Genomic DNA, 26,685 nt, shown 5'->3' on the forward strand with positions numbered 1-26,685 from the left:
AATCTAAAATGATCTGTATGTATATGCGCGTTGAAATTGCGGAGCGGCCTTTGATGATGATAAAAATGCTGTAAAACGTCTGAACGATCTACGACCATTTCATTATCATAAACACCATTACCTACAGAGGCTGCATCATGCGCATTTTCAGTATGTGTTTCAAGATGCCCACTGCTCTGAGCATCTGGATCAGCACTGCTGTTGACACCTCCAGGGTTGTCATGGATGTGTAAAACTGTAGTTGAATCATGTAACAGCCTCTGGGGATATTGTGTAGTTATTGCGCTGCAAACTGTCTTTCGCCCGCTTCTAGCTGCTTGCGATCTTCTGGAACTAGCCAACATCTGTAGAGCCTTCTTAATGACTCTTGCTCTATAAGATCTTTGCAGCATTATTTTAGTTAATTTTTTCAACCCATAGCCCAACCAAGCTTAGTCAGGTGGATTTAGATTTATTTAATTTCACAGGGGGTGTATGTACACATGCATGATTTAGTTTAAAATCATATAGTTCAGCGATAATGCCAGGTGTTGGACATGCATTTATCAGTCTTTCATACGTATCACAGAAAGATTTTAGTCTGATCTGCGCGAGCTTGGTATGGGCGTACTGCGCAGACATAGCAATAAACATTTTGACATGTTCATCATCCCACACAGGACTCCCTGTGTAAGATGAATGTTCAGCAACTTTCTGTTTTTTACTTACACGCCGTCGTGATACTGATCGTTTCTTTAGAGGTAATACAATGCCGAAATCGCTAGAAGATCCTGCAAGAGCAATATCTACAGATTGTACAGTTTGACACACCCGTATATTGCCCCGGTTATTACTCTTCTTACCCTCGACGAGCTGCTCAATTTCTCTGTTTTCAGGAGTAACTTGTGGAATGCTGATTGTGCTACTGGCTTCCTGAGTTATGCTGGGACTATCGTTCTGCGATGCAAATCTCTCTCTTGAAACGTTCTTATATTTTTGATGTGAAATCTTTGGGCTTGGATTCCTGGAGTGTTTGGGTGCTGTGTAGCTTTCCTCACGATCCACAACACAGATGGGCAAAAGAGGAGTTGTTCTCACAGCCGCATTAGCTCTTTGGGGGTGATTCTGTGCAGATCCATAATTACGCTGATGCAAAACTCGTGTTTGAAGATCCGGCGTATCTAAAAGAAAAGATACAAGTGTCAGTTATCCGCGAAACCGGTGTACAATTGGGAAAAGCTACACGCCCGTAGTTATCCATGATCCTGTGTAGTATTTGAAAACTTAACTGTGACAGTTATCCATGAAATCATTGTAACAATGTTTGTATAAATCCAGTATAGAGCAGACCAGATATATACTTACAAGTATGAACCGGGAATTGCACCTCCGCAGCTCCTGGTTTAATGGACATCGCATTGTTCGAACTCGTTGAGACGGGAATATTCTCTTTTTCAAATTGAATTTTTCTGACAACTAGTTTAGCAGATGTAAATAAAATATAACTATTAGTTAACACAGAATTGACTTCTACACAAAACTGAGAATCGTATGTATTTCAAGTGAACCGTTACCTTTTCTATTCTTGAGACACCTGCTTAACGAATTTCCACGTCTTTTAGGAGCATCGGGTAGCGGTGAAATTACAGGGTTCTTGACATCTATGATCTCGACGTCTGAATCCAGATTTTCACATGGTTCGTGAGCATACCAGTTTTCCGACATATAGACCGATAAATGCGTGTCAGTATCTGTATGAGAAATTGCATTTAGTGCGTGTTTACATACAAAGGATTAAATCAGCTGACATAGCATAATACAGTTTTAAGGTATAACCCGTGTTTATGGTGTATTTGTTTTAATAATTTAACCGTATATTTATTATGACATAATTTGTGTAATACAATAGTTAATAGCTGTTAATACATCCTAACTACCGTATTCACCGCTTGAGGTATTTAACCGTGTATAAAGACTTATTACATATATTTGCTTAACATAGTCATATTTATACAGTAGGTGCAAATTTAGTTGTGCTGTATAATATAGTTTTACTGTATAAACCATATTTGTGGTGTAAAATTAATATAGCAAGACATACCATATTACCTATGTTTTGCTTAACATAGTCATATTTATGCAGTAGGCACAAATTTACTTTGCGTACTATATAAAACGTGTTTGTCTGTGGTGTAGAATTAACATAGATAATATATATATAGGTTTCTTACATGTGATACAGGAAAGATAAATATCTTGGTACCGTGTTACAACGACATTTTTCCCTATCTAAATGCAAAAAGGAGAATCTAATTACCTGTGATAGGGTGATGAGCAGACTCATTATCTTCTAATGGTTCCGCAGCTACGGATTCAAAGAGTTCATAATTCGGCATGATGAAATTATTGCCATAATCAGGAGACATGCACTCCTCTTAAATAAGAAAGAATGAAAGAATATATAATTAATATAAATTACTTATAATATAATTACTTAATCAGAATGAGCCAATACTCTGTACATTATATTCGGTATAATACCTAATGCTGTGCTTGTAAGAAGGGGACTGTATTGATCGCAGGCATATTGGGATTCCATCTTAAATAAAAAGGGGAAAAGTTTTATCTATATCTATACCGCGGATAAATACAGTTTAAAACTATATTACAAATATATACGCTATAGACAATGATAATATTAGGGCGCAAGTCAGTAAACACTTACTTTTTTCAAAGAGTAGAGCAGAGCAGCTGTTCAGATTTGCAGAAAAACTGTCTTTAAGATTCTGCTTGTCAAACCTGGAGCGCGCTTGTCCTGTATTTAAAGAGAAAACACCACCCACAAGTTCTGGTCGTGTTCAGCCCTTCAGTGATTTCATCCAGGCAGTATAGGATTACACTAATGAGTTGCAGCTGTTGTGTTAAAATTGAATAACTTATCAAGGACTGAAATATATTATCTAGGACTGGAATATTTGGAATAAATACAGCATTTAATATGAAATTTTATACAATTGAGTTTCTGGAAGAGGCATGCGGCTGTTGATCATCGGCACACAAACATTTATTCAATCATGGCTTCTAATTCCTATGAGGAAATATTAGAGAAACAATATTTCACACCTAAGGCTCCAGGATCATTCAGCGGAATTGACAAATTATTTAGAGAGACAAGAGACCGTGGAATTAAGAAATCTGATGTGGCTGAATGGTTGGATAAACAAGATGCCTACACACTACACAGACCTACTAGAAAACGCTTTTTGACAAATAAACCTTTTGTCTCGGACATTGATGCACAGTGGCAAGCAGATCTCGTAAGTTTAATTGACTATTCAAGGGAGAATGATAATGTCAAATACATCCTGACGGTGATTGATACTGTATCGAGATACGCATGGTGCGTGGCCTTATCAAACAAGACTGGTGCATCTGTAGCCAGATTATTCGAATTAATATTTCAAAATGATAAGCGCATACCTGAGAAATTGCAGACGGATCGCGGCAAAGAATTTATAAATTCATCACTCAAGCAACTATGTAATATGCATAATATTCACCACTTTTTTTACCAACAATGCCGTAAAGGCCGCTACGGTGGAGCGCTTTAATCGCACATTAAAAACCCGCATGTGGCGCTATCTTACGAAGCATAATACCTTTAGGTACATTGATATTTTACCGGATTTGGTGCATAGCTACAATCATACATACCACTCAGCTATACGCTGTAGCCCTACTGCTGTGACACAGCAAGTCATGTCAGAATATCGCGCTATAAGGGAACATTTTGCAAGGGGTATGAGAAAACATACAGCGAAGAGATTTTTTTTAATTACCGCCGTCTCCCATAAATTTCATAAACCTCTTTATAAAATTAGTGATTTAGCCGGCGACGCTGTAGAGGGGTCATTTTATAAGGAAGAGCTGCAAAAAATACCTATGGCTGGGGTACCCCGAAAAATTAAATAGTTGGATCCCGACTTCAGAGTTGACAGATATATAACCATGGAAGCTGGCTCATTCTTTATAACACTAGCTTCAAACGCGATATTTTTCCAGAAAATACAATTGCAGAGTATACAAATAAATTGTCTAAGCCGGTTTAGCTTGGATGCCCGTACGAAGTTGCGCTAACGGAAATTCAATATCCGCATACATGGTACACATTTGAACAGAATGACGGGAATTTCTATATAGGAAAACGTGGCGATGTGCTAAAGGAATATTACGTAAAGTCGGGGTTTTATTCAACAATTGCGGACCTCATACGCGTGATTAATGAGAGAATTGATATTTTGAAGATATCCAGTGATGGTTTTAAGCTGCGTTATGATGATGTGAAGAGCGTCACCCTATCGGATTCACCATCAATACATTTTGCCCCCGGCCACAAATTGGGGCACATTTTAGGCCTCCAACCATACATTGAGGCTTCTGTAGGTAATAGCCCGGTTGATCGAATTTATGCAGATATAAAAGAGGGATTTTATACATTGTTTGTGTACTCAGATATAATGCAGCATCAGCTTGTGGGGGACAGCTATGTCCAACTTCTGAGAACCGCTCAGGTAACCGGCAAGAGCGGTGAGATTATCACCCTTCAGTACACAAGACCCGATTACGTGCCCTTATGCTAGCAGCATTTTGATTCTGTGACAATCTCTATCTTATCAGACCAAGGCACACCAGTTAAATTCAAGTATGGAAAAAGTATTGTGCGATTACATTTTAGACCGCGCCAGTATTGACACGATAAAATGGTGTCTCAAAGGGCATATGGCGACCCCGCTGTTTATGCCCGCTACTATACTGCCCAGTTGGGGCACGGGTTAGAGGGGTTCAGCAGCAGTGAGTACATGTATGGTTCTGGCCTGGCCAGGATATGTAAAGGCTTATTTCGCCGCGCTGTACCACTTTTCAGAAAAGGCTTAGAATTAGTAAAGCCACACGTGAAGATGGCTGTCAGAAACATTGCTAAAGACGCTGTCACTACTGTCTCATCGGCCCTTATGAATAGGGCAAATGCACAACCACAGCAAGATGGTTCTGGGATAATTTATGTTGCTAAAAGAGCACAAAAAAGAAAGAGATGCGAGAGCCCGCCTTTACCGCCGATGCTCATGACGAGTAAGACGCTCTGTGGAAAACATCTTCAAATCAATTGTCATGGCTTTCCTGCATGATGCTTCTGTAGAGTGTGCAAAATTTGAACCGGATATTTTTGACATACCACCGACACAAACAAGTATAGAGAAATCTCTTTTTGTAGAGGTACAACCGGTTGCGGCACTGTCAGACAATGGGCCGTTGGAATTTTTCATATCTGGGAGCGGCGATTATTATTATGACCTGAACAACACACTGCTGTACATAAATTGCCGCATCGTCAAGCAAGATAATACGGCTATAGCCGATGGCTCGCGTGTGGCGCTCATAAACTACCCTCTAACCACTCTTTTTAACCAGGTCGATATTACTCTGGGAGACCGACTTATCTCACAATCGTACAATCTCTACAGCTATAGAGCGTACATAGAGACCCTTTTAAATTACAGCTCGCAGACGCTGTCATCACAATTTACAGCCGGTTTGTTCTATAAAGACACTTCAGGCCATCATAATGACCGTGGCTTGGATGGTGCAAATGCAGGATTTATCAAAAGAGCCAATGCAACTTCCCACTCAAAGCCCATCGACCTCTTGGGGCCCATTTTTGGGGATATATTTAACCAACCAAAGTTAATATTGAATGGACTTGACCTTAAGGTTAAGTTAACAAGAAATAAGGATGCTTTCTGCCTCATGTCAGCAGAAGCCGAGCCGCTGAAGGTGCAAATCTCACAAGCGGCTCTCTATGTGAAAAGAGTGCAGGTATCTCCAGCAGTCCGAATCGGTCACAGTCAGGCCCTCTTATCCACAACTGCCAAGTATGCTATTGACCGAACATGCATGAAAGTGTACAGTATCGCCGCAGGGACACGGATCACGAACCACGAGAACCTCTTTCTAGGCCAGATACCAAAAACTGTTATATTGGGCTTTGTAGATAATGAAGCGTTTAGCGGGTCTTACGCAAAAAACCCTTTGCTGTTCTATCACTATCATGTCAGCCATGCGGCTTTATATCTCAATGGGCAGCAGATTCCAGCGAGACCTTATAATCCTAATTTTAATGTTGATTTAGCCATCAGAGAGTATATGGCGCTTGCCCATATATCTGGTAAGCAAAAGGCTGATTGTGCTATGGCAATAGATCGTGAAGAATTTATGGCTGGATTCACGCTATTTGCTTTTGATTTATCGCCTGATCAAGAGCCTGGAGGACATTTCTCGCTCATTAAAACAGGTAACCTGCGTGCTGAAGTCAGATTTGCAGTACCGACACCCCACACGATAAATATGATTGTTTTTGCAGTCAACCACACCATTCTGGAAATTAATAATAGGAGAGAGATCTTGTACGATTTTAATTAAGTAACGATGGACAGCTTACAGCGGTACTGAAGACCGATAATTATACAGATCGCATATTCGCCGGTGTGTTTCCTTGTGATTTGCTTCCGGAAGAAAGAGTGACTCAGAGACCTGCAGCATATATCGTGAATACAGACCCGTCGAATCAAGCTGGTCGCCACTGGGTATTAATCGTACTCTGCGATGATAAGATGGGCATATTTTTTGATAGCTATGGCTTTATTGTCCGGACAATATTATCTTTCCACGCGAATTTGTGACATTCCTGAACAAGAATTGTGAGTCTTATTGTTACCAAAACTCGCAAATCCAGGATACATATAGTACTGTATGCGGTCATTATTGCATATATGTATTACATCATCTAGCGTGCGGATTACCATTCAAAAAGCTTTTACAGTGTTTCACTTCTGACTTGCAGAGAAATGATAGAATCGTGTCAGATTTTGTGTCATCAAAATTTTCAAGTTTAATCCGTTGTTCTGACAGAAATTATCAACTTCATCAAAAATGCGGTTGTCTTTTGGCATCGTCACACTGATAGCTAGCGGCTGCTAGCAATTAGCTAAAGCTGACTTATAATGTGCTTTTTTTTTTACTTTCCTGTAGTTCTTCTGCCAATAAATATTTTAAGCTGCTCTCTGTGTACTTCTACATCTGTTTTGCTGTGTCAGTGCCCCGCTGTGTTGATTGCTCTGTCTGGCCATGTCGGGGTCATGGGGGAGATTGACCTGTCCTGGAAGCCTGCTGGGCATATCAATGTCCCACAGTTGGGGATTGACCTGGCCTGTCTGTATCGACGTGTCAGGGTCATAGGTCTGTTTGATGTTCTGTTGGGTATATCGCTGTCCCACAGTTGGGGATTGCCCTGTTCTGTCTGTATGGAGCTGTCTGGGTCAGCAGAAACTCTGGCTGTCTGTATATCTCCCCCACATCTGTTTTGCTGTGTCGCTGTCCCGCTGTCCTGATTGATCTGTTCGGACTGACTGACCATTTGCTGTATGTCTTGTAGGGACACAGCTGTTTGTGTTTAAGCAAGGAATAGCCCTTGAAACATGGCATCTACTCTGTGTAAAATGAGAATACCTTTCACATAACTGGCTGCAGGTTTGCCGACAGAAACATTGGTTCTAAAATACATTGCTCTGATTACATCAGCAATCTCATATCAACTACATATAAAATGAAAATCTAATATGATATAAAAACAATGTATCAAATACTGTGATAATAATAGCAAACACTATCAAAAGGGGAAAGCAGCCATGAACATTGGGACTAAAGTACATTGCACTGATTACAGCAGCAATCTCATATCAACTACATATAAAATGAAAATCTGATATGATATAAAAACAATGTATCAAATACTGTGATAATAATCACTGTATCAAATACTGTGATAACAATATCAAACACTATCAAAAGGGGAAAGCAGCCAGACCGGGAGGGAAAGCTGCCAGATAGGGAGGGGAGGGGTTACACACTTTTGATACACTTTGATAGGGGCGGGCCCACCTGTCAAATTAAGTTTGACAAGACATGTCTCTTCTCTACTACTTGTGTTCTCTAAAAAAGCAAATGTAACATCAACTGATCTTCACAGTGCCATTGAAGGAATAAAGGAATCTACATTATTGATAAACAGAGAGATGGTGAGGGAACACTTAGCTAATTTAACTGAATTTAAATTTCTTGGTCCAGATGAAGTACATCCTAGGGTACTGAAAGATTTAGCAGAGGAAATTGCAGAACCACTTGGCAAAATCTGTGAAAAATTGTGGAGAACAGGAGAAGTCCCAGAAGATTGGAGAAGGGCAAATGGCCGTATCTTCAAAAAAGGAAAGAAGATTGAGCCAGGAAATTACCAGCCAGTGAGCCTTACTTCTGTACCAGGAAAGATCTTTGAACAAATTATTAAACAGCATGTGAGTAAGTACTTGGATAGGAATACAGTACTTAACCAGAGCCAGATGGATTTGTAGCAAGCAAGTAGTGCCAGACTTAACTAATTTCCTGCCATGATGGAATCAATGACTGGGTAGATCAGGGAAATGCGGTAGATCAAGTACATTTTGACTTCAGCAAAGCATTTGATAAAGTACCTCATATTATCCTTATGGAAAAATGACCAAGTATGGGATTTACAAGGCTATGGTTAGGTTAATTCCTAATTGGCTCAGTGATTTTACTCAAAGAGTAGTAATAAGTGATTGCACATCCAATTGGAAAAGTGTTTCAAGTGGGGTGCCACAAGGCTCTGCCCTGGCCCCAGTGTTGTTCATCAATTTGTAAATGATCTAGATAAGGGAGCTGAAGGTAAACTAATCAAATTTGCAGACGATACAAAGCTAGGAGGGAGAGCTAACACTAGAGAAGACAGAGAAAGGATTCAGAAGGATATAGATAAGCTTGAACAATGGGCAGTGACTAATAGAATATCATTTAACCGGGGAGAAATGCAAGATTCTACATATGGGCAAGAAAAACAAAAATTACATGTACAGAATGGGAGGAATAGAACTAAGCAACAGCACATGTCAAAATGACTTGGGTATACTAAAAGATCACAGACTGCACATGAGTCAACAGTGTAATTCAGCAGCAAAAAAAGGCAAGCGTAGTTCTAGGATGTATTAAGAGAAGCATAGTGTCTAGATCACGTGAAGTAATTACCCCCTCTACTCCTCCTTGGTCAGGCTTCATCTGGAATACCGTGTCCAGTTCTGGGCACCTCATGTTAAAAAGATACTGAAAAATGGGAGCAAGTTCAGAGAAGAGCTACAGGGATGGTGAGTGGACTGCAAAGTATGTCCTACGAGGAACGGTTAAAGAATCTGGGAATGTTTAGCTAGCAAAAAAGAAGGCAAAGATGAGACTTAATAGCTGTCTAGAAATATCTGAAGGGCTGTCACAGTGTAGAGGGATCATCCTTATTCTCATTTGCTTATGGAAACAAGAGAAGCAATGGACAGAAACTGAAAGGGAGAAGACACAGATTAGATATTAGAAAAAACTTTTTGACAGTGAGGGTGATCATTAAGTGGAACAGGCTGCCATGAGAAGTGGTGAGATTTCCTCAGTAGAAGTCTTCAAACAGTGTCTGGACAGATAACTATCTGAGATGGTTTAGTGACTCCTACATTGAGCAGGGGGTTGGACATGATAACCCTTGAGGTCCCTTCCAACTCTGACATTCCATGATTCTATGAAATCTACCTGCCAGACAACAAAAAATATTATTTACAAAGTACTAGAAAACAGCGGGTGCATTTGTCAACCTAAATGGCATAACAAGGTTTTTTAGTGTCCCTTTGTTGTAATAAAAGCAGTCTTCCACTCCTCCCCCTCCTCTGTACAGATGAGATTATATGCCCCCTGAGGTCCATTTTAGAAAACGACTAGATGATCTAGTTAAACAAGTCCAGAATTAAGTTTACAGAAAACTAGGCAGTGGCATAACACCGTTTTTTTTCTTAAAAAGAAAAACAAAAACCCTGCTGCAACTGGAGATGAGGAAGGTCTGATATGACCCTTAGTACGATTTTCTGGGATATAGTCCTTAATGGCCTGCCTTTCTGAACCTGAAATATTATACAATCTGCTCTTAGGCAGTTTGGCACCAAAAACTAAGTTAATGACGCAAGCATAAGGACTATGAGGAGCAAGTTCCTGACTCCTCTGTTCCGAGAACACATCCTCAAAATTGGACAGGTATTCCGGCCGGGATCGAGTATCAACCCTGGCTAAATGGGGCACAAGCAGTGACTTTGACAGCACTCGCTTCCCCTTACTACATCCCGAGTCTGCCAGTCTACCATGGGATTTTGCAATGTTAGCCAAGGTAGTCCAAGAACCACATGAGAGGGCAAGCCCTCAAGCACTTTACAATCGATTGATTCTAAGTGCATGGCCCCTACCTGCAGATGTATCCCTTGAATGAGCTGAGTAAAATACCCATGGCGCAAGGGTGCAGAATCAATAGCGATTATAGGTATGTATCAAGACAATTTGTGAGGTTTGAGACCCTGGTCCTGGATGAATCAGGCAACAATCAGATTGAACCCCACCCTACTATCCAAAAAGGCTCGGTATTGGTATTACTGTTAAACTCAAGAAGAAATGGGAAGAACGGCACTAGATCCAACGGCAAAATAAACGTAAATCCCACGGCAAAGAGTACATAAAGCTAAGTCTGATTTCCAATGAAACAAGTGGTGTTTTTACACGCTCCTTGCGGTGCTCAACATCATATAGTAATCCATAGGCAACGTATAAACAAGAGAAAAAAGGAGATGTGGCACTCACCAAATCGTGTTAGCAATAAAAGTCATTTATTACATCATCATATGGGTTAAGGACATCATTCCATAGGCTGCGGGTACGTGCGAGGGTGCATGGTGAACGAGGACGACAGCCATTTCGCGCCGACTGCGCTTCAATGGGTCCAGGTATCATTTTACAAGGACTTAGGTTTGTTTTATTGCATAATGCGTTTAAGTTTTTGGATAAATGGTACCTTCAAAAAACCGGTACCGCAATGGGTACACCAGTCGCTTGCGTTTTTGCAAACCTTTTCCTTGCATTATTTGAAAAAAAGTATATCAATAATGTGTCTAATCCATTCCTTAAACATATTTGATATTTTTTGAGATTTGTGGATGATGTCTTTGTTATATGGGACGGTTCAAAAAGAGAATTTGACGATTTTGTGGAGTATCTGAATCAGGTTAATCATGAAAATATGCAATTCACAGCATGTTTTGGGTGTCAGAGCTTAGAGTTTTTAGATGTGAAAATTGACATCATTGAGGGAATGATCAACACCCAGGTTCACAGAAAACCTACGGCCACAAACAACATGTTACGGTATGACAGTGCACATCCGTCACATACCAAATGGGGTCTCCCATACAGCCAAATGATGAGGTATCGAAAAATTATTAGTAATCAGGAGCATTATAAAATGCAAATGAACGATTTAAAAACACAGTTCATAGATAGAGGTTATCCAAAGCCATTATTACAACAAGCAGAAAAGCGCGTTGAGAAGTTCACACAAATGGATTTGTTAAAAAGACAAAAACTCAAACAAAATAAAAGATGGATCAAAAAAGAGAATTTGGAACAAAAGTTCATCTTTAGCTTTAAACACAGTCCTATGGACAAAACAATTCACACGATCATAAGAAAGAATTGGCACATGATGGAGGCAGACAGAGACTTGTCTAAAATAAGCATGCTCACTCCACAATTCGCGTATAAGCGCACACAAAATATAGCCGATATTTTAGTGCATAATCGCACGGTACCAGTGGAGAATAATTGGCTGAGAGCCACATTCTCCCCAAGGCAATTACAAGTGTGGTAACTGCAATTTCTGCCAATTCCATATTACTGGAAATACTTTGAACATTGGCCCTTTAAAACATATGTCAGCCATGAAACGAAAAAAAACCTTTAAAAATACCTTTATTATATTCTCATTAAAATATAGTATTTTGAAAAACAAATAAAAACTACCAACACCGCAATACGAAGGTATGGGCGGGGTGAAGAGCTAGCCAAAATACAGCGGGAACTTTTTGGGGAATGTATTCCTGACAAAGTCCCTATTATTACTCCTAGTAGGCTTTAAACCTTCCTGGCAGTGGAGGTTGGCACCCTATATGTCGACATGGCGCCCCCACTCAATGTCGGCTGTCCCTTCGGCCCTAAACGGACCCTCACTTCTACCCACGCCCACACCCCAACACCATGCACACAAAAAACCAAGGTCACACTATGGATAGGTTTTAAGAAAAAAAGCACAAAAAGTTTTAGTGCATCTGCTGTAATGTACACAGGATGTTGCACAACAGAAAAAATCTTCCGCATCCCTATACTCCACATGTAAGGTCAGATATATGACCTGAGCTAGTCTTTTGTGTTATGTACGCCTCTGCAATCTGTAAGCTCTGGACCAAAAAATAAAAATGAGTATAGAGCAAAGGGAAATCTGATCTTTTTAGACTTAATAGTCACAAAAATCAGAATAATATATAAGGTGCTTTAGTGCAATTACTCTGTTTGCCATTAATTAGCTGTATACCAGATTTAACATGACCCGGTCAAAGACAAAGCAGACATGAAAAAGAGGACTTCGTATACATGAGAAAATAAATTAATTTCTCACAACACCGTGCAACACACTGGCACACGTTTTAATAACAAAGAAAAGAAAAACAACTCTGCCAGGGAATACCTAGACACAGGATAATATAATCACTATGAGCTATTTAGCTAGATGTATACAACATAGTGTGTCCCATATCCCCATCCCACTAAAGCAGACATGAACAGAAGCCTCACACAGATTAACAATTTCACTGTCTCACGTGGCTATCGCGCTATAGCCTATTGCGCAAAATAAATAAAGTAGTCCTGCCACGAGATTCCAAACACAGGCTGCTATTGTGACCAATTCATCTATTCTGAAGCCACTGCAGCCTGTTCCCAATTGGTCCCCTGATGAGCCCCTATACCGGGAAGGGGCGAAACGCGTAGGGATGGAAACATGGGACATACTTATGTCACGTTTATTCAGATAAGTAACATCTTTTGACAATAGCAGCCTGTGTTTGGAATCTCATGGCAGGACTATTTTATTTATTTTGCGCAATAGGCTATAGCGCGATAGCCACGTGAGACAGTGAAATTGTTAATCTGTGTGAGGCTTCTGTTCATGTCTGCTTTAGTGGGATGGGGATATGGGACACACTATGTTGTATACATCTAGCTAAATTGCTCATAGTGATTATTAGTGTTGAGCGATACCTTCCGATATCGGAAAGTATCGGTATCGGATTGGATCGGCCGATATCGGCAAAATATCGGATCTCGCCGATACCGATACCCGATACCAATGCAAGTCAATGGGACGAAAATATCGGAATTAAAATAAACCCTTTCTTTCCTTGTAGGTTCATTCTACATGAAGGAAAACAACTAAGAATAATGTAGGATGTATTGGGGGACGTGGCGGAGACATTAAAGGCATAGAGGTTTAGCCCAATCTAATAGAATAGCAGGAATTTTTTTTTTTTTTAAGATGTTCGGAGTTACAAAGATATTGACTATGTTAAGAATTTTTTTATTTTGTCAGATATTGATGTTTCACTACTTCCACGCCCTTCACCTTTTTTTTTACTTCTCCCACACTTTCTTTTTCATCATCATCAGCATCTTCGACATCAACTTCTTCTTCACCTTATTCATCTTCTTCTTCATCTTCTACCTATTATTTTTTTTTGTTACATTCTTCATATTCTTTTTATTCAACTATTATTCTTCTTCATATTCTACTTCTTCATCATATTCTTATTTGTGACAGGCATTCCTGTAGTTGTTATCTATAAAAGTTTGAAGATTACACCTTCCGTTCTGCCTGTCACAAAAGAGTTACATTTGTCCGCGTTCAGTTTGGCCTGCAGCATCAGGCTTTATCCAGGGGCACCACGAGGAGGAACGGACTCACCCCCATACACTGCTTAGTCTTCTTCTGCTGATAATTTAGATAATATCTTTTGCTCTGATATTTAGTGTTATGCTTAATGTTCTTCTGCTCTTTGTTCTGCAGCCTCTTGTTCTTCTGCTTCTCGGTCTTCCATGTCGTCGTCTCCAGGGTCATGGTCGTCGTCATCGGGGTGGTCTTCAGGGTCATCGTCTCCAGGGTCGTCGTCATCTCAGTGGTTGTCGTCTCTGGTGTCGTCGTCATCTTAGGGGTGGTCTTCCGGGTCGTCGTCTTTAGGGTCTTGAACTTGGAAATGTAGCAGAAGGTACAAGAAGGCTGAGAAAATGCCGAGAACCAGCTGATGGAACTGGAACTCGGATGGCTACCCGAAGGTCCAAGAGCCAATGGAACTACCGAGGACCAGCTGACGTTACTGGAACCCGGTTACTAAGCAGGAGGTACCCGTGCCTGAAAGCACTACCAAGGACCACCTGACGTTGGTGGAACTCGGATACCCAGAAGGAGGCACCTAAGCCAAAGGCTCTACCCGGAACCATCTGACAGTACTGGAACCAGGATGGGGACCTATTCAAGATTGTCTTCCTAGAGCCCCAACTAGTGGTGTTGGAGCAAAGGGTCAGCAGGGGGAGCAGAGTGTAGGCCGAAAACTGCACTGGAGGCAGCTTTGTGTCTGCGTGGCGTTTGCAGGACACGATGCCGGCTACACAGCAGGGGAACAGCTGGCGTTGCTGAACCCCTCTGACACATTGGCGGGTGTTTTTCTCTGTGCAGCTAGCACTTCCGGGCACCAACTGGCGGTGTTAGAGCCCAGGGTCAGCAGGAGGAGCAGAGTGTAGGCTGAAGCCTGCACTGGCGGCAGCTTTGTGTCTGCGTGGCGTTTGCAGGACACGTTGCCGGCTACACAGCAGGGGAACAGCTGGCGTTGCTGAACCCCACTGACACATTGGCGGGTGTTTTTCTCTGTGCAGCCAGCACTTCCGGGCACCAACTGGCGGTGTTAGAGCCCAGGGTCTGCAGGAGGAGCAGAGTGTAGGCCGAAGCCTAATTGAACCAATTTTAAAGGTAACCTTTAACCCCCCCTCAGGTGTTACAAACTAGAAGAGCCACCTTGTGCAGCAGTGCAGCAGTAATGCTGCACAAGTCAAAGGTTGCTCTTGTAATTTTGTTCCTTGCACACGCTGAATGAAACACGTTTAAAATTTAGCCCCTTATACAGTCAAACTGTCTTGGAGGCATGACTTTCCTTCTTAATGAGACGCAGCACAGCTGTCAAAACTACCACCTTGGTGCTGGGCGCAGCCTCCTGAGCATCGCTTTTTGCTGTACAGGAGTCTGCGCTGTTGTGTTATCCCTTGGCCCTGCGCTGTTAGCGCTGCCCGTCTTCTGACATCATTTCATGTCGGCCGGTGCAGTTCGTGATGCCCATGAATCCCAGCCCCGCAGTGTCTTTTCATTAATTCACACTGCGGGGCTGGGATTCATGGCCTTGCGCAGTAAATATGGTCACCTCTCACTCATGTCCTTACACCTGCTTCAGACTGTGCGGCGTCAGCTGATCCCTTATCGCATGCCACGGCCATGAAGCCGCACAGTCTGAAGAAGGCGGAAGGAGATGAGTGACAGGCGAACATATGCACTGCTCATGCCCATCAATCACACCCTCGCAGTCAAAATAAATAAGACACCGAGGGGCGTTGTGTCGGGCAGGGCGGCCGCACAGGCGCAGCCAGCCAACCAATGATGTCAGAAGACGGGCAGCGCTACCAAGGGGGTTGCTGCGTGTCATTACAAAGGAAAGTCACACCTCAGGGACGGTTTAATGGTATCAGGGGACACATTTTATATGTGTGGAGTTTGACATGTGCAAGGAGAATAACTTAATGAGCCACCTTGTACAAATGCAGCATTACTGCTGTACAAGGTGGCTGTTATACATACAAACACCTGGGGGGGGACAGGTTCCCTTCAATTTCAGTTGTTGTGTCTGCGTGGCGTTTGCAGGACACGATGCCGGCTACACAGCAGGGGAACAGCTGGCGTTACTGAACCCCACTGACACATTGGCTGGTGTTTTTCTCTGTGCAGCCAGCAGTTCCGGGCACCAACTGGTGGTGTTAGAGCCCAGGGACAGCAGGAGGAGCAGAGGGAGCAGAGTGTAGGCCGAAGCCTGCACTGGAGGCAGTTTTAGGTCTGTTGTGTCTGCGTGGCGTTTGCAGGACACGATGCCGGCTACACAGCAGGGGAACAGCTGGCGTTGCTGAACCCCTCTGACACATTGGCGGGTGTTTTTCTCTGTGCAGCTAGCACTTCCGGGCACCAACTGGCAGTGTTAGAGCCCAGGGACAGCAGAAGGAGCAGAGTGTAGGCCGAAGCCTGCACTGGAACAAGTTGTAAGGGAACCTTAACCCCCCCGTTTGTTGCTGAAAGAGCCATCTTGTACAGCACTAATGCTGCAAAAGGAAAAGGTGGCTCTTTTAATTATGCTCCTTGCAAACGATGAACTAGACACTTATGAAATGTGTCCCCTCACACCGTAAAACTGTCCAGGAGGTGGGACTGTCCTTTGTAATTGGATGCAGCACAGCCGTCATTCCTACCCCCTTGGTGCCGTGTGCCGCCTCCTCAGCGTTGTTTGATTCTGTCCCGGAGCCTGCGCTGTTATGTTATCCCTTGGCCAGGCGCACTTAGCGCTGCCCGTCTTCTGACATCATTTGGTGTCAGGCTGGCTGCGCCTGTGCGGCCGCGCTGCCCGAGATCCCGCCTCGCAGTGTCGTCTAATGTAATCCCACTGCAGGCCTGGTATCCATGGGCATGTGCAGTGCATATCCTCGCCTCTCACTCCCCTCCTTCTGGCTTCTTCAGACTGTGCGGCGTCCCAGCCGTGGCATGCTATTAGGGATCAGCTGATGGCGCACAGTCTGAAGAAGGCGGAGGAAGATGAGTGAGAGCCTGAGGTGAAGATATGCACTGCGCATGCCCATGGATCCCTGGCCCGCAGTGTCATTAAATCAGAAGACACTGCGAGGCGGGATCTTGGCCAGCGCGGCCGCACAGGCGCAGCCAGCCTGACACCAAATGATGTCAGAAGACGGGCAGCGCTAAGTGTGCATGGCCAAGGGATAACATAACAGCGCAGGCTCTGGGACAGAATCAAACAACGCTGAGGAGATTGCGCACGGCGCCAAGGGGGTAGGAATGACGGCTGTGCTGCGTCACATTACAAAGGAAAGTCCCACCTCCGAGACGGTTTAACGGTGTGAGGAGACACATTTCATAAGTGTTAGGTTCAGCGTGTGCAAGGAGCACAACGAAAATAGGCACCTTTTCCTTGTGCAGCATTACTGCTGCACAAGGTGGCTCTTTCAGTAACAAACGCCTGGGGGGGGGACAGGTTCCCTTAAATTTTAGTTGTGCCAGCGTGGCGGTCGCATGACACGTTGCCGGATACACACCAGGGGAGCAGCTGACGTTACTGAACCCCAATAACACATTGGCGAGGTGTTTGGCTCTGTGCAAACAGCACTTCTGGGCAGCAACCAGCAGTGTTGGAGCCCAGGGACAGCAGGAGGAGCAGAGTGTAGGCCAAAGCCTGCACTGGAGGCATGTAAATGTCTGTTAGTGTGCCAGCATGGCGGTCGCATGACACGTTGCCGGATACACAGCAGGGGAGCAGCTGACGTTACTGAACCCCAATAACACAGCAGCAAGTGTTAACTGTGCAGCCAGCACTTCCAGGCACCAACTGGCGGTGTTAGAGCCCAGGGACAGCAGGAGGAGAAGATTGGAGGTATTGCCGCACACACAGCTGGGGAACAGCTGACGTTACTGAACCCCAATAACAGAGGAGCAACTGTTGACTGTGCGGACAGCACTTCCAGGCACCAACTGGCGGTGTTGGAGCCCAGGGACAGCAGGAGGAGCAGATTGGAGGTATTGCCACACACACAGCTGGGGAACAGCTGACGTTACTGAACCCCAATAACAGAGGAGCGACTGTTGACTGTGCGGACAGCACTTCCTGGCACCAACTGGCGGTGTTGGAGCCAGGGACAGCAGGAGGAGCAGATTGGAGGTATTGCCGCACACACAGCTGGGGAACAGCTGACGTTACTGAACCCCAATAACAGAGGAGCGACTTTTGACTGTGCGGACCGCACTTCCAGGCACCAACTAGCGGTGTTGGAGCCCAGGGACAGCAGGAGGAGCAGATTGGAGGTATTGCTGCACACACAGCTGGGGAACAGCTGACGTTACTGAACCCCAATAACAGAGGAGCGACTGTTGACTGTGCGGACAGCACTTCCAGGCACCAACTGGCGGTGTTGGAGCCCAGGGACAGCAGGAGGAGCAGATTGGAGGTATTGCCGCACACACAGCTGGGGAACAGCTGACGTTACTGAACCCCAATAACAGAGGAGTGACTGTTGACTGTGCGGACAGCACTTCCAGGCACCAACTGGCGGTGTTGGAGCCCAGGGACAGCAGGAGGAGCAGAGGAGCACAGTGTAGGCCGAAGCCTGATTGGAGCAAGTCGAAAGGGAACCTTTACCCCCCCAAGGCGTTTGTAGCTGATAGAGCCATCTTGTGCAGCACTAAGGATGCAAAAGGAAAAGGTGGCTCTTTTAATTATGCTCCTTGCAAACACAGAACTAAACACTTATAAAATGTGTCCCCTGATACCGTGAGACCGTCCCGGAGGTGAGACTTTCCTTCGTAATGGGACGCAGCAGAGCCGTCATTCCTACCCCCTTGGTGCCGTGCGCCGCCTCCTCAGCGTTGTTTGATTCTGTCCCGGAGCCTGCGCTGTTATGTTATCCCTTGGCCAGGCGCACTTAGCGCTGCCCATCTTCTGACATCATTTGGTGTCAGGCTGGCTGCGCCTGTGCGGCCGCGCTGCCGGGATCCCACCTCGCAGTGTCGTCTAATGTAATCCCACTGCGGGCCTGGGATCCATGGGCATGCGCAGTGCATATCCTCGCCTCTTACTCCCCTCCCTCCGGCTTCTTCAGACTGTGCGGCGTCACGGCCGTGGCATGCTATTAGGGATCAGCTGACGGCGCACAGTCTGAAGAAGGCGGAGGGAGATGAGTGAGAGCCTGCGGTGAAGATATGCACTGCGCATGCCCATGGATCCCAGGCCTGCAGTGTGATTAAATCAGAAGACACTGCGAGGCGGGATCTCGGGCAGCTCGGCCGCACAGGCGCAGCCAGCCTGACACCAAATTATGTCAGAAGATGGGCAGCGCTAAGTGTGCCTGGCCAAGGGATAACATAACAGCGCAGGCTCTGGGACAGAATCAAACAACGCTGAGGAGGCGGCGCACGGCACCAAGGGGGTAGGAATGACGGCTGTGCTGCGTCACATTACGAAGGAAAGTCCCACCTCCGGGACGGTTTTACGGTATCAGTGGACACATTTTATAAGTGTTAAGTTCTGCGTGTGCAAGGAGCTAACCTAAAAGAGCTACCTTTTCCTTGTGCAGCATTACTGCTGCACAAGGTAGCTCTTTCAGTAACAAACGCCTGGGGGGGGACAGGTTCCCTTAAATTTCAGTTGTTGTGTCAGCGTTGCGGTCGTAGGACACATTGCCGGCTGCACAGCTGAAGATCAGCTGACGTTACTGAAACCCAATAACACTGGGTTGTATGTTTTGACTGTGCAGACGGCACTTCTGAGCCTCAACTGGTGGTGTTGGAGCCCAGGAATTATAGTTCAGGTGGTAGAAAGATGAACACAACAGGAGACCTGGATACTGTAGACAGTCACCCAATTATTTAATCAGGAAGAGGAGTGGCAAATTCCTGCGAGATCCAGGCCTGGTTCATTTTCAGAAAAGTAAGCCGGTCAACGTTATCGGAGGATAGTCGCATGCAACGGTCTGTTAGTACACTGTCATGAATCCCCAATGGCTAGGGATAGCACAGGACAAGCAAAGTACAAATAAATAACGGACGAGCTCTAGGGTGATGGAACCTGGGCTGACCGCTGCCCTACGCCTGACAAACGCAACTAGAGATAGCCAGGGAGCGTGCCTACGTTGGTTCTAGACGCCACGCACCAGCCTAAGAGCTAACTAGTACTGCAGAGAAAATAAAGACCTCACTTGCCTCCAGAGGAATGAACCCCAAAAGGTATAGTTGCCCCCCACATGTATTGACGGTGAAATGAGAGGAAGGCACACACATAGAGATGATATATATAGCTTTAGCAAATTGAGGCCCGCTGTAAACTAGAAAGCAGAACGATACAAAAGGGGTCTGAGCGGTCAGCAAAAAACCCTAATCAAAAAACCATCCTGAGATTACAAGAACCCATGTGCCAACTCATGGCACATGGGGAGAACCTCAGTCCACTAGAGCTACCAGCTAGCATAGAGACATAATAAGCAAGCTGGACAAAAAAACCAAACAACTGAAAATCAGCACTTAGCTTATCCTGAAAGATCTGGGAGCAGGTAGGCAGGAACCAAACAGAGCACATCTGAATACATTGATAGCCGGCAAGGGAATGACAGAAAGGCCAGGTAAAATAGGAAACACCCAGCCTCTGATGGACAGGTGGAAACCAAAGGCCGCAACCCACCAAAGTCACCCAGTACCAGCAGTAACCACCAGAGGGAGCCCACAAACAGAATCCACAACAGTACCCCCCCCTTGAGGAGGGGTCACCGAACCCTCACGAGAACCCCCAGGGCGATCAGGGTGAGCTCTATGGAAGGCGCGGACCAAATCAGTCGCATGAACATCGGAGGCGACCACCCAGGAATTATCCTCCTGACCATAACCCTTCCACTTAACCAAATACTGGAGTTTGCGTCTGGAAACACGAGAATCCAAGATCTTCTCAACAACATACTCCAATTCTCCCTCCACCAGCACCGGAGCAGGAGGCTCAACCGAAGGAACAACGGGCACCTCATACCTCCGCAACAACGACCGATGGAACACATTATGAATAGCAAACGATGCTGGGAGATCCAAACAAAAAGATACAGGGTTAAGAATCTCCGAGATCCTATAAGGACCGATGAACCGAGGCTTGAACTTAGGAGAAGAGACCTTCATAGGGACAAAACGAGAAGACAACCACACCAAATCCCCAACAAGAAGTCGGGGACCCACGCGGCGACGGCGATTAGCAAACTGCTGAGTCTTCTCCTGAGATAACTTCAAATTGTCCACCACCTGATTCCAAATCTGATGTAGCCTGTCCACCACCACGTCCACTCCAGGACAATCCGAAGACTCCACCTGACCAGAGGAAAAACGAGGATGAAACCCCGAATTACAAAAAAAAGGAGAGACCAACGTGGCAGAACTAGCCCGATTATTAAGAGCAAATTCGGCCAGTGGCAAAAAAGCAACCCAGTCATCTTGATCAGCAGAAACAAAACACCTCAAATAAGTTTCCAAGGTCTGATTAGTTCGCTCCGTCTGGCCATTCGTCTGAGGATGGAATGCAGACGAGAAAGACAAATCAATGCCCATCTTGGCACAAAACGTCCGCCAAAATCTAGACACAAACTGGGATCCCCTGTCAGAAACGATATTCTCCGGAATCCCATGCAAACGAACCACGTTCTGAAAAAATAAAGGGACCAACTCAGAGGAGGAAGGCAACTTAGGCAAGGGCACCAAATGAACCATCTTAGAAAAGCGGTCACACACAACCCAGATAACGGACATTTTCTGTGAAACCGGGAGATCAGAAATAAAATCCATGGAAATGTGCGTCCAAGGCCTCTTCGGGATGGGCAAGGATAACAACAACCCACTGGCCCGAGAACAGCAAGGCTTAGCTCGAGCACACACTTCACAAGACTGCACAAAGGTACGCACATCCCTAGACAAGGAAGGCCACCAAAAAGACCTGGCCACCAAGTCTCTGGTACCAAATATTCCAGGATGACCAGCCAACACAGAAGAATGGACCTCGGAGATGACTCTACTGGTCCAATCATCCGGAACAAACAGTCTTTCTGGTGGACAACGATCCGGTTTATCCACCTGAAACTCCTGCAATGCACGTCGCAAGTCTGGGGATACGGCGGACAATATTACCCCATCCCTAAGGATACCAGTAGGCCCAGAGTCTCCAGGAGAGTCAGGCACAAAACTCCTGGAAAGAGCATCTGCCTTCACATTCTTTGAACCTGGCAGGTATGAAACCACAAAATTGAAACGAGAAAAAAAACAACGACCAACGAGCCTGTCTAGGATTCAAACGCCTGGCAGACTCAAGGTAAATGAGATTCTTGTGATCAGTCAAGACCACCACACGATGTTTAGCACCCTCAAGCCAATGACGCCACTCCTCAAACGCCCACTTCATGGCCAAAAGCTCCCGATTACCCACATCATAATTGCGCTCGGCGGGCGAGAATTTTCTAGAGAAGAATGCACATGGCTTCATCACCGAGCCATTAGAACTTCTCTGTGACAAAACCGCCCCCGCTCCAATCTCGGAAGCATCAACCTCAACCTGAAAAGGAAGTGAAACATCTGGTTGACACAACACAGGAGCAGAAGAAAACCGGCGCTTAAGTTCCCGAAAGGCTTCCACGGCCGCAGGAGACCAATCAGCAACATCAGCACCCTTTTTAGTCAAATCAGTCAAAGGTTTAACAATACTGGAAAAATTAGCAATGAACCGACGATAAAAATTAGCAAACCCCAAGAACTTCTGAAGGCTCTTAACAGATGTAGGTTGTGTCCAGTCACAAATAGCCTGAACCTTGACGGGATCCATCTCAATAGTAGAAGGAGAAAAAATGTACCCCAAAAAAGAAATCTTCTGGACTCCGAAGAGACACTTTGAGCCCTTCACAAACAGAGAATTGGCCCACAGAACCTGAAACACCTTCCTGACCTGTAGAACATGAGACTCCCAGTCATCAGAAAACACCAAAATATCATCCAAATACACAATCATAAACTTATCCAGATATTCACGGAAAATATTGTGCATAAAGGACTGAAAGACTGACGGAGCATTGGAGAGTCCAAAAGGCATTACCAAATACTCAAAATGGCCCTCAGGCATATTAAATGCGGTTTTCCACTCATCACCCTGTTTTATCCGCACCAGATTATACGCACCGCGAAGATCTCTCTTAGTGAACCACCTAGCCCCCTTAATGCGAGCAAACAAATCAGTCAATAATGGCAATGGATACTGGTATTTGACTGTAATCTTATTCAGAAGGCGATAATCTATACAAGGCCTCAGGGAACCATCTTTTTTTGCCACGAAAAAAAAACCTGCTCCCAGAGGGGACGAAGATGGACGAATATGTCCCTTTTCCAAGGACTCCTTAATATAATTCCGCATAGCAGTATGCTCTGGCAGTGACAGATTAAATAAACGACCCTTAGGGAACTTACTGCCAGGAATCAATTCTATAGCACAGTCACACTCTCTATGAGGAGGGAGCGAATTGAGCTTAGGCTCCTCAAAAACATCCCTATAGTCAGACAAAAACGCAGGGATCTCAGAAGGAGTAGATGAAGCGATTGAAATCGGAGGTGCATCATCATGAATCCCCTGACATCCCCAGCTTAACACAGACATTGTTTTCCAGTCCAGGACAGGATTATGAGTCTGCAACCATGCAGACCAAGCACTAGTACATCATGTAAATTATACAGTACAAGGAAGCGAATCACCTCCTGATGAACGGGAGTCATGCGCATGGTCACTTGTGTCCAATACTGTGGTTTATTCATAGCCAATGGTGTAGAGTCAATTCCCTTCAGAGGAATAGGAACTTCCAGAGGCTCCAGACTAAAACCGCAGCGTTTAGCAAATGACCAATCCATAAGACTCAGGGCAGCGCCCGAATCCACATAGGCATCGACGGAAATGGAAGACAGTGAAAAAATCAGAGTCACAGACAAAATGAACTTAGGCTGCAGAGTACCAATGGCAAAAGATTTATCAACCCTTTTTGTGCGTTTAGAGCATGCTGATATAACATGAGCTGAATCACCACAATAAAAACACAATCCATTTTTCCGCCTATAATTTTGCCGTTCACTTCTGGACTGAATTCTATCACATTGCATAGTGCCTGTTCAGAAGACACCGCCAACTGGTGCACGGGTTTGCGCTCCCGTAAACGCCGATCAATCTGAATGGCCATAGCCATAGACTCATTCAGACCTGTAGGCGTGGGGAACCCCACCATAATATCCTTAATGGCCTCAGAAAGACCATTTCTGAAGTTTGCAGCCAGGGCGCACTCATTCCACTGAGTAAGCACCGACCATTTCCGAAATTTTTGACAATATATTTCCGCTTCATCATGCCCCTGAGAGAGGGCTAATAAAGCCTTTTCAGCCTGAATCTCCAGGTTAGGTTCCTCATAGAGCAATCCCAATGCCAGAAAAAACGCATCCACACTGAGCAATGCAGGATCCCCTGGTGCCAATGCAAATGCCCAATTCTGAGGGTCGCCCCGCAGGAAAGATATTACAATCTTGACCTGTTGAGCTGTGTCTCCAGAGGAGCGAGATTTTAAAGAAAGAAACAATTTACAATTGTTCCTGAAATTCAGGAAGGTAGATCTATCTCCAGAAAAGAACTCTGGAATAGGAATTCTAGGTTCAGACATGGGAGTGTGAACAACAAAATCCTGTATGTTTTGAACTTTTGCCGCGAGATTACTCAGGCTGGAAGCCAAACTCTGGACATCCATGTTAAACAGCTAAGATCAAAGCCATTCAAGGGTTAAGAGGAGGTAAGAAGCAGCTAGACAGCAATTAAGGGCTAGGCAGCAAAACTCTGAAGGGAAAAAAAAAAAAAATTTTACCTTAAACACTTCTTTTTCTCCTGCTTCAGCCCAAACAATTAACACTTTGTGGGCCGGCTATACTGTCATGAATCCCCAATGGCTAGGGATAGCACAGGACAAGCAAAGTACAAATAAATAACGGACGAGCTCTAGGGTGATGGAACCTGGGCTGACCGCTGCCCTACGCCTGACAAACGCAACTAGAGATAGCCAGGGAGCGTGCCTACGTTGGTTCTAGACGCCACGCACCAGCCTAAGAGCTAACTAGTACTGCAGAGAAAATAAAGACCTCACTTGCCTCCAGAGGAATGGACCCCAAAAGATATAGTTGCCCCCCACATGTATTGACGGTGAAATGAGAGGAAGGCACACACATAGAGATGATATATATAGCTTTAGCAAATTGAGGCCCGCTGTAAACTAGAAAGCAGAACGATACAAAAGGGGTCTGAGCGGTCAGCAAAAAACCCTAATCAAAAAACCATCCTGAGATTACAAGAACCCATGTGCCAACTCATGGCACATGGGGAGAACCTCAGTCCACTAGAGCTACCAGCTAGCATAGAGACATAATAAGCAAGCTGGACAAAAAAACCAAACAACTGAAAATCAGCACTTAGCTTATCCTGAAAGATCTGGGAGCAGGTAGGCAGGAACCAAACAGAGCACATCTGAATACATTGATAGCCGGCAAGGGAATGACAGAAAGGCCAGGTAAAATAGGAAACACCCAGCCTCTGATGGACAGGTGGAAACCAAAGGCCGCAACCCACCAAAGTCACCCAGTAACAGCAGTAACCACCAGAGGGAGCCCACAAACAGAATCCACAACAGTACACCACCTGCAGCGCTAAAGACGCGTTCCGATAATACACTAGCCACAGGGCAAGCCAGCACCTCCAATGCGTACTGGCTTAGCTCTGGCCATGTATCCAGCTTAGAGACCCAAAACTTGAAAGGGGAAGAGCCATCTGGGAGTACAGTAAGAGGGCAAGACATGTAGTCTGTCACCATCTGACGGAACCGTTGGCTTCTGCTGACTGGAGCCACCTGTGATGGTGTAGACATTTGTGGCGGGCACACAAAACTGTGCCACAGTTGGGCCATACTGGTCTTGCCTTGAGCAGAGGCACTTCTTCTGCTCCTTCTTTGGGCAGAGCCTCCTCCACTGCCTTGACGCACTGAGCTGCTTTGCAAAGCACTAGCAGCACTTCTCTCAGTTGGACTGGAGAAGATGATGGAATTCACCAGTGTGTCTTGGTACTCCCGCATTTTTCGCTCCCGGTTCAACGGTGTGATGAGTCTTTCTACGTTGTCCCGGTAGCGAGGATCGAGGAGGGTGAACACCCAATAATCAGACATGTTGAGAATGTGGGCGATGCGGCGGTCGTTTCTCAGGCACTGCAGCATGTAATCCACCATGTGCTGCAGACTGCCAACTGGCCAAGAAACGCTGTCCCCTGCTTGAGGCGTGATCTCTGCGCGCTCTTCATCACCCCACCCTCGCTGTACACACTGACTACTGGACAATTGTGTAACTCCCTCCTCTGGACGGATGTCTTCGCCCTCCATTGACTCCTCCTCATCCTCCTCACAAAGTGTCCCCTGCCTACGCCTTTGTGAGGAACCACCTGGCGCTGACTGTCCAGAAGCTGATGGAAATGGTGACTCCTCATCCTCCACCTCTTCCAGAACATCATCCCTTAGCGCTTGCAGTGTTTGTTGAAGCAGGCAGATAAGGGGGACAGTCATGCTGACTAGTGCATCATCTGCACTCACCATCCGCGTGGAATAATCGAAGAGACGCAAAACCTGGCAGACGTCCTTCATAGTGGCCCACTCTGTGGTTGTGAAGTCTGAACGGCGCGGAGTGCGACTTCTTAGCGCCTGATGCAGCTGGTACTCCATTACTGCTTGCTGCTG

The 26,685-nt window shown here is 45.2% G+C and overlaps 1 protein-coding gene across 4 annotated transcripts in view; it reads left to right on the top strand.

The window, feature by feature from the left end:
• The window catches only part of LOC143808872 (T-cell differentiation antigen CD6-like), a 467,903-nt gene that overhangs the window by 339,968 nt on the left and 101,250 nt on the right, over nucleotides 1-26,685 (top strand). For 3 of the 4 annotated variants that reach the window (XM_077292011.1, XM_077292013.1, XM_077292014.1), the window contains one exon: nucleotides 1,602-1,676. The exons of the other annotated variant lie outside the window; for it this stretch is intronic. In XM_077292011.1, coding sequence (XP_077148126.1) covers nucleotides 1,602-1,676 — 75 coding nt within the window. The remainder of the gene's footprint in view (nucleotides 1-1,601; nucleotides 1,677-26,685) is intronic. 4 annotated transcript variants of the gene reach the window in all.

This window comes from Ranitomeya variabilis, chromosome 2, assembly GCF_051348905.1.
Source record: "Ranitomeya variabilis isolate aRanVar5 chromosome 2, aRanVar5.hap1, whole genome shotgun sequence".
NCBI lineage: Eukaryota > Metazoa > Chordata > Amphibia > Anura > Dendrobatidae > Ranitomeya > Ranitomeya variabilis.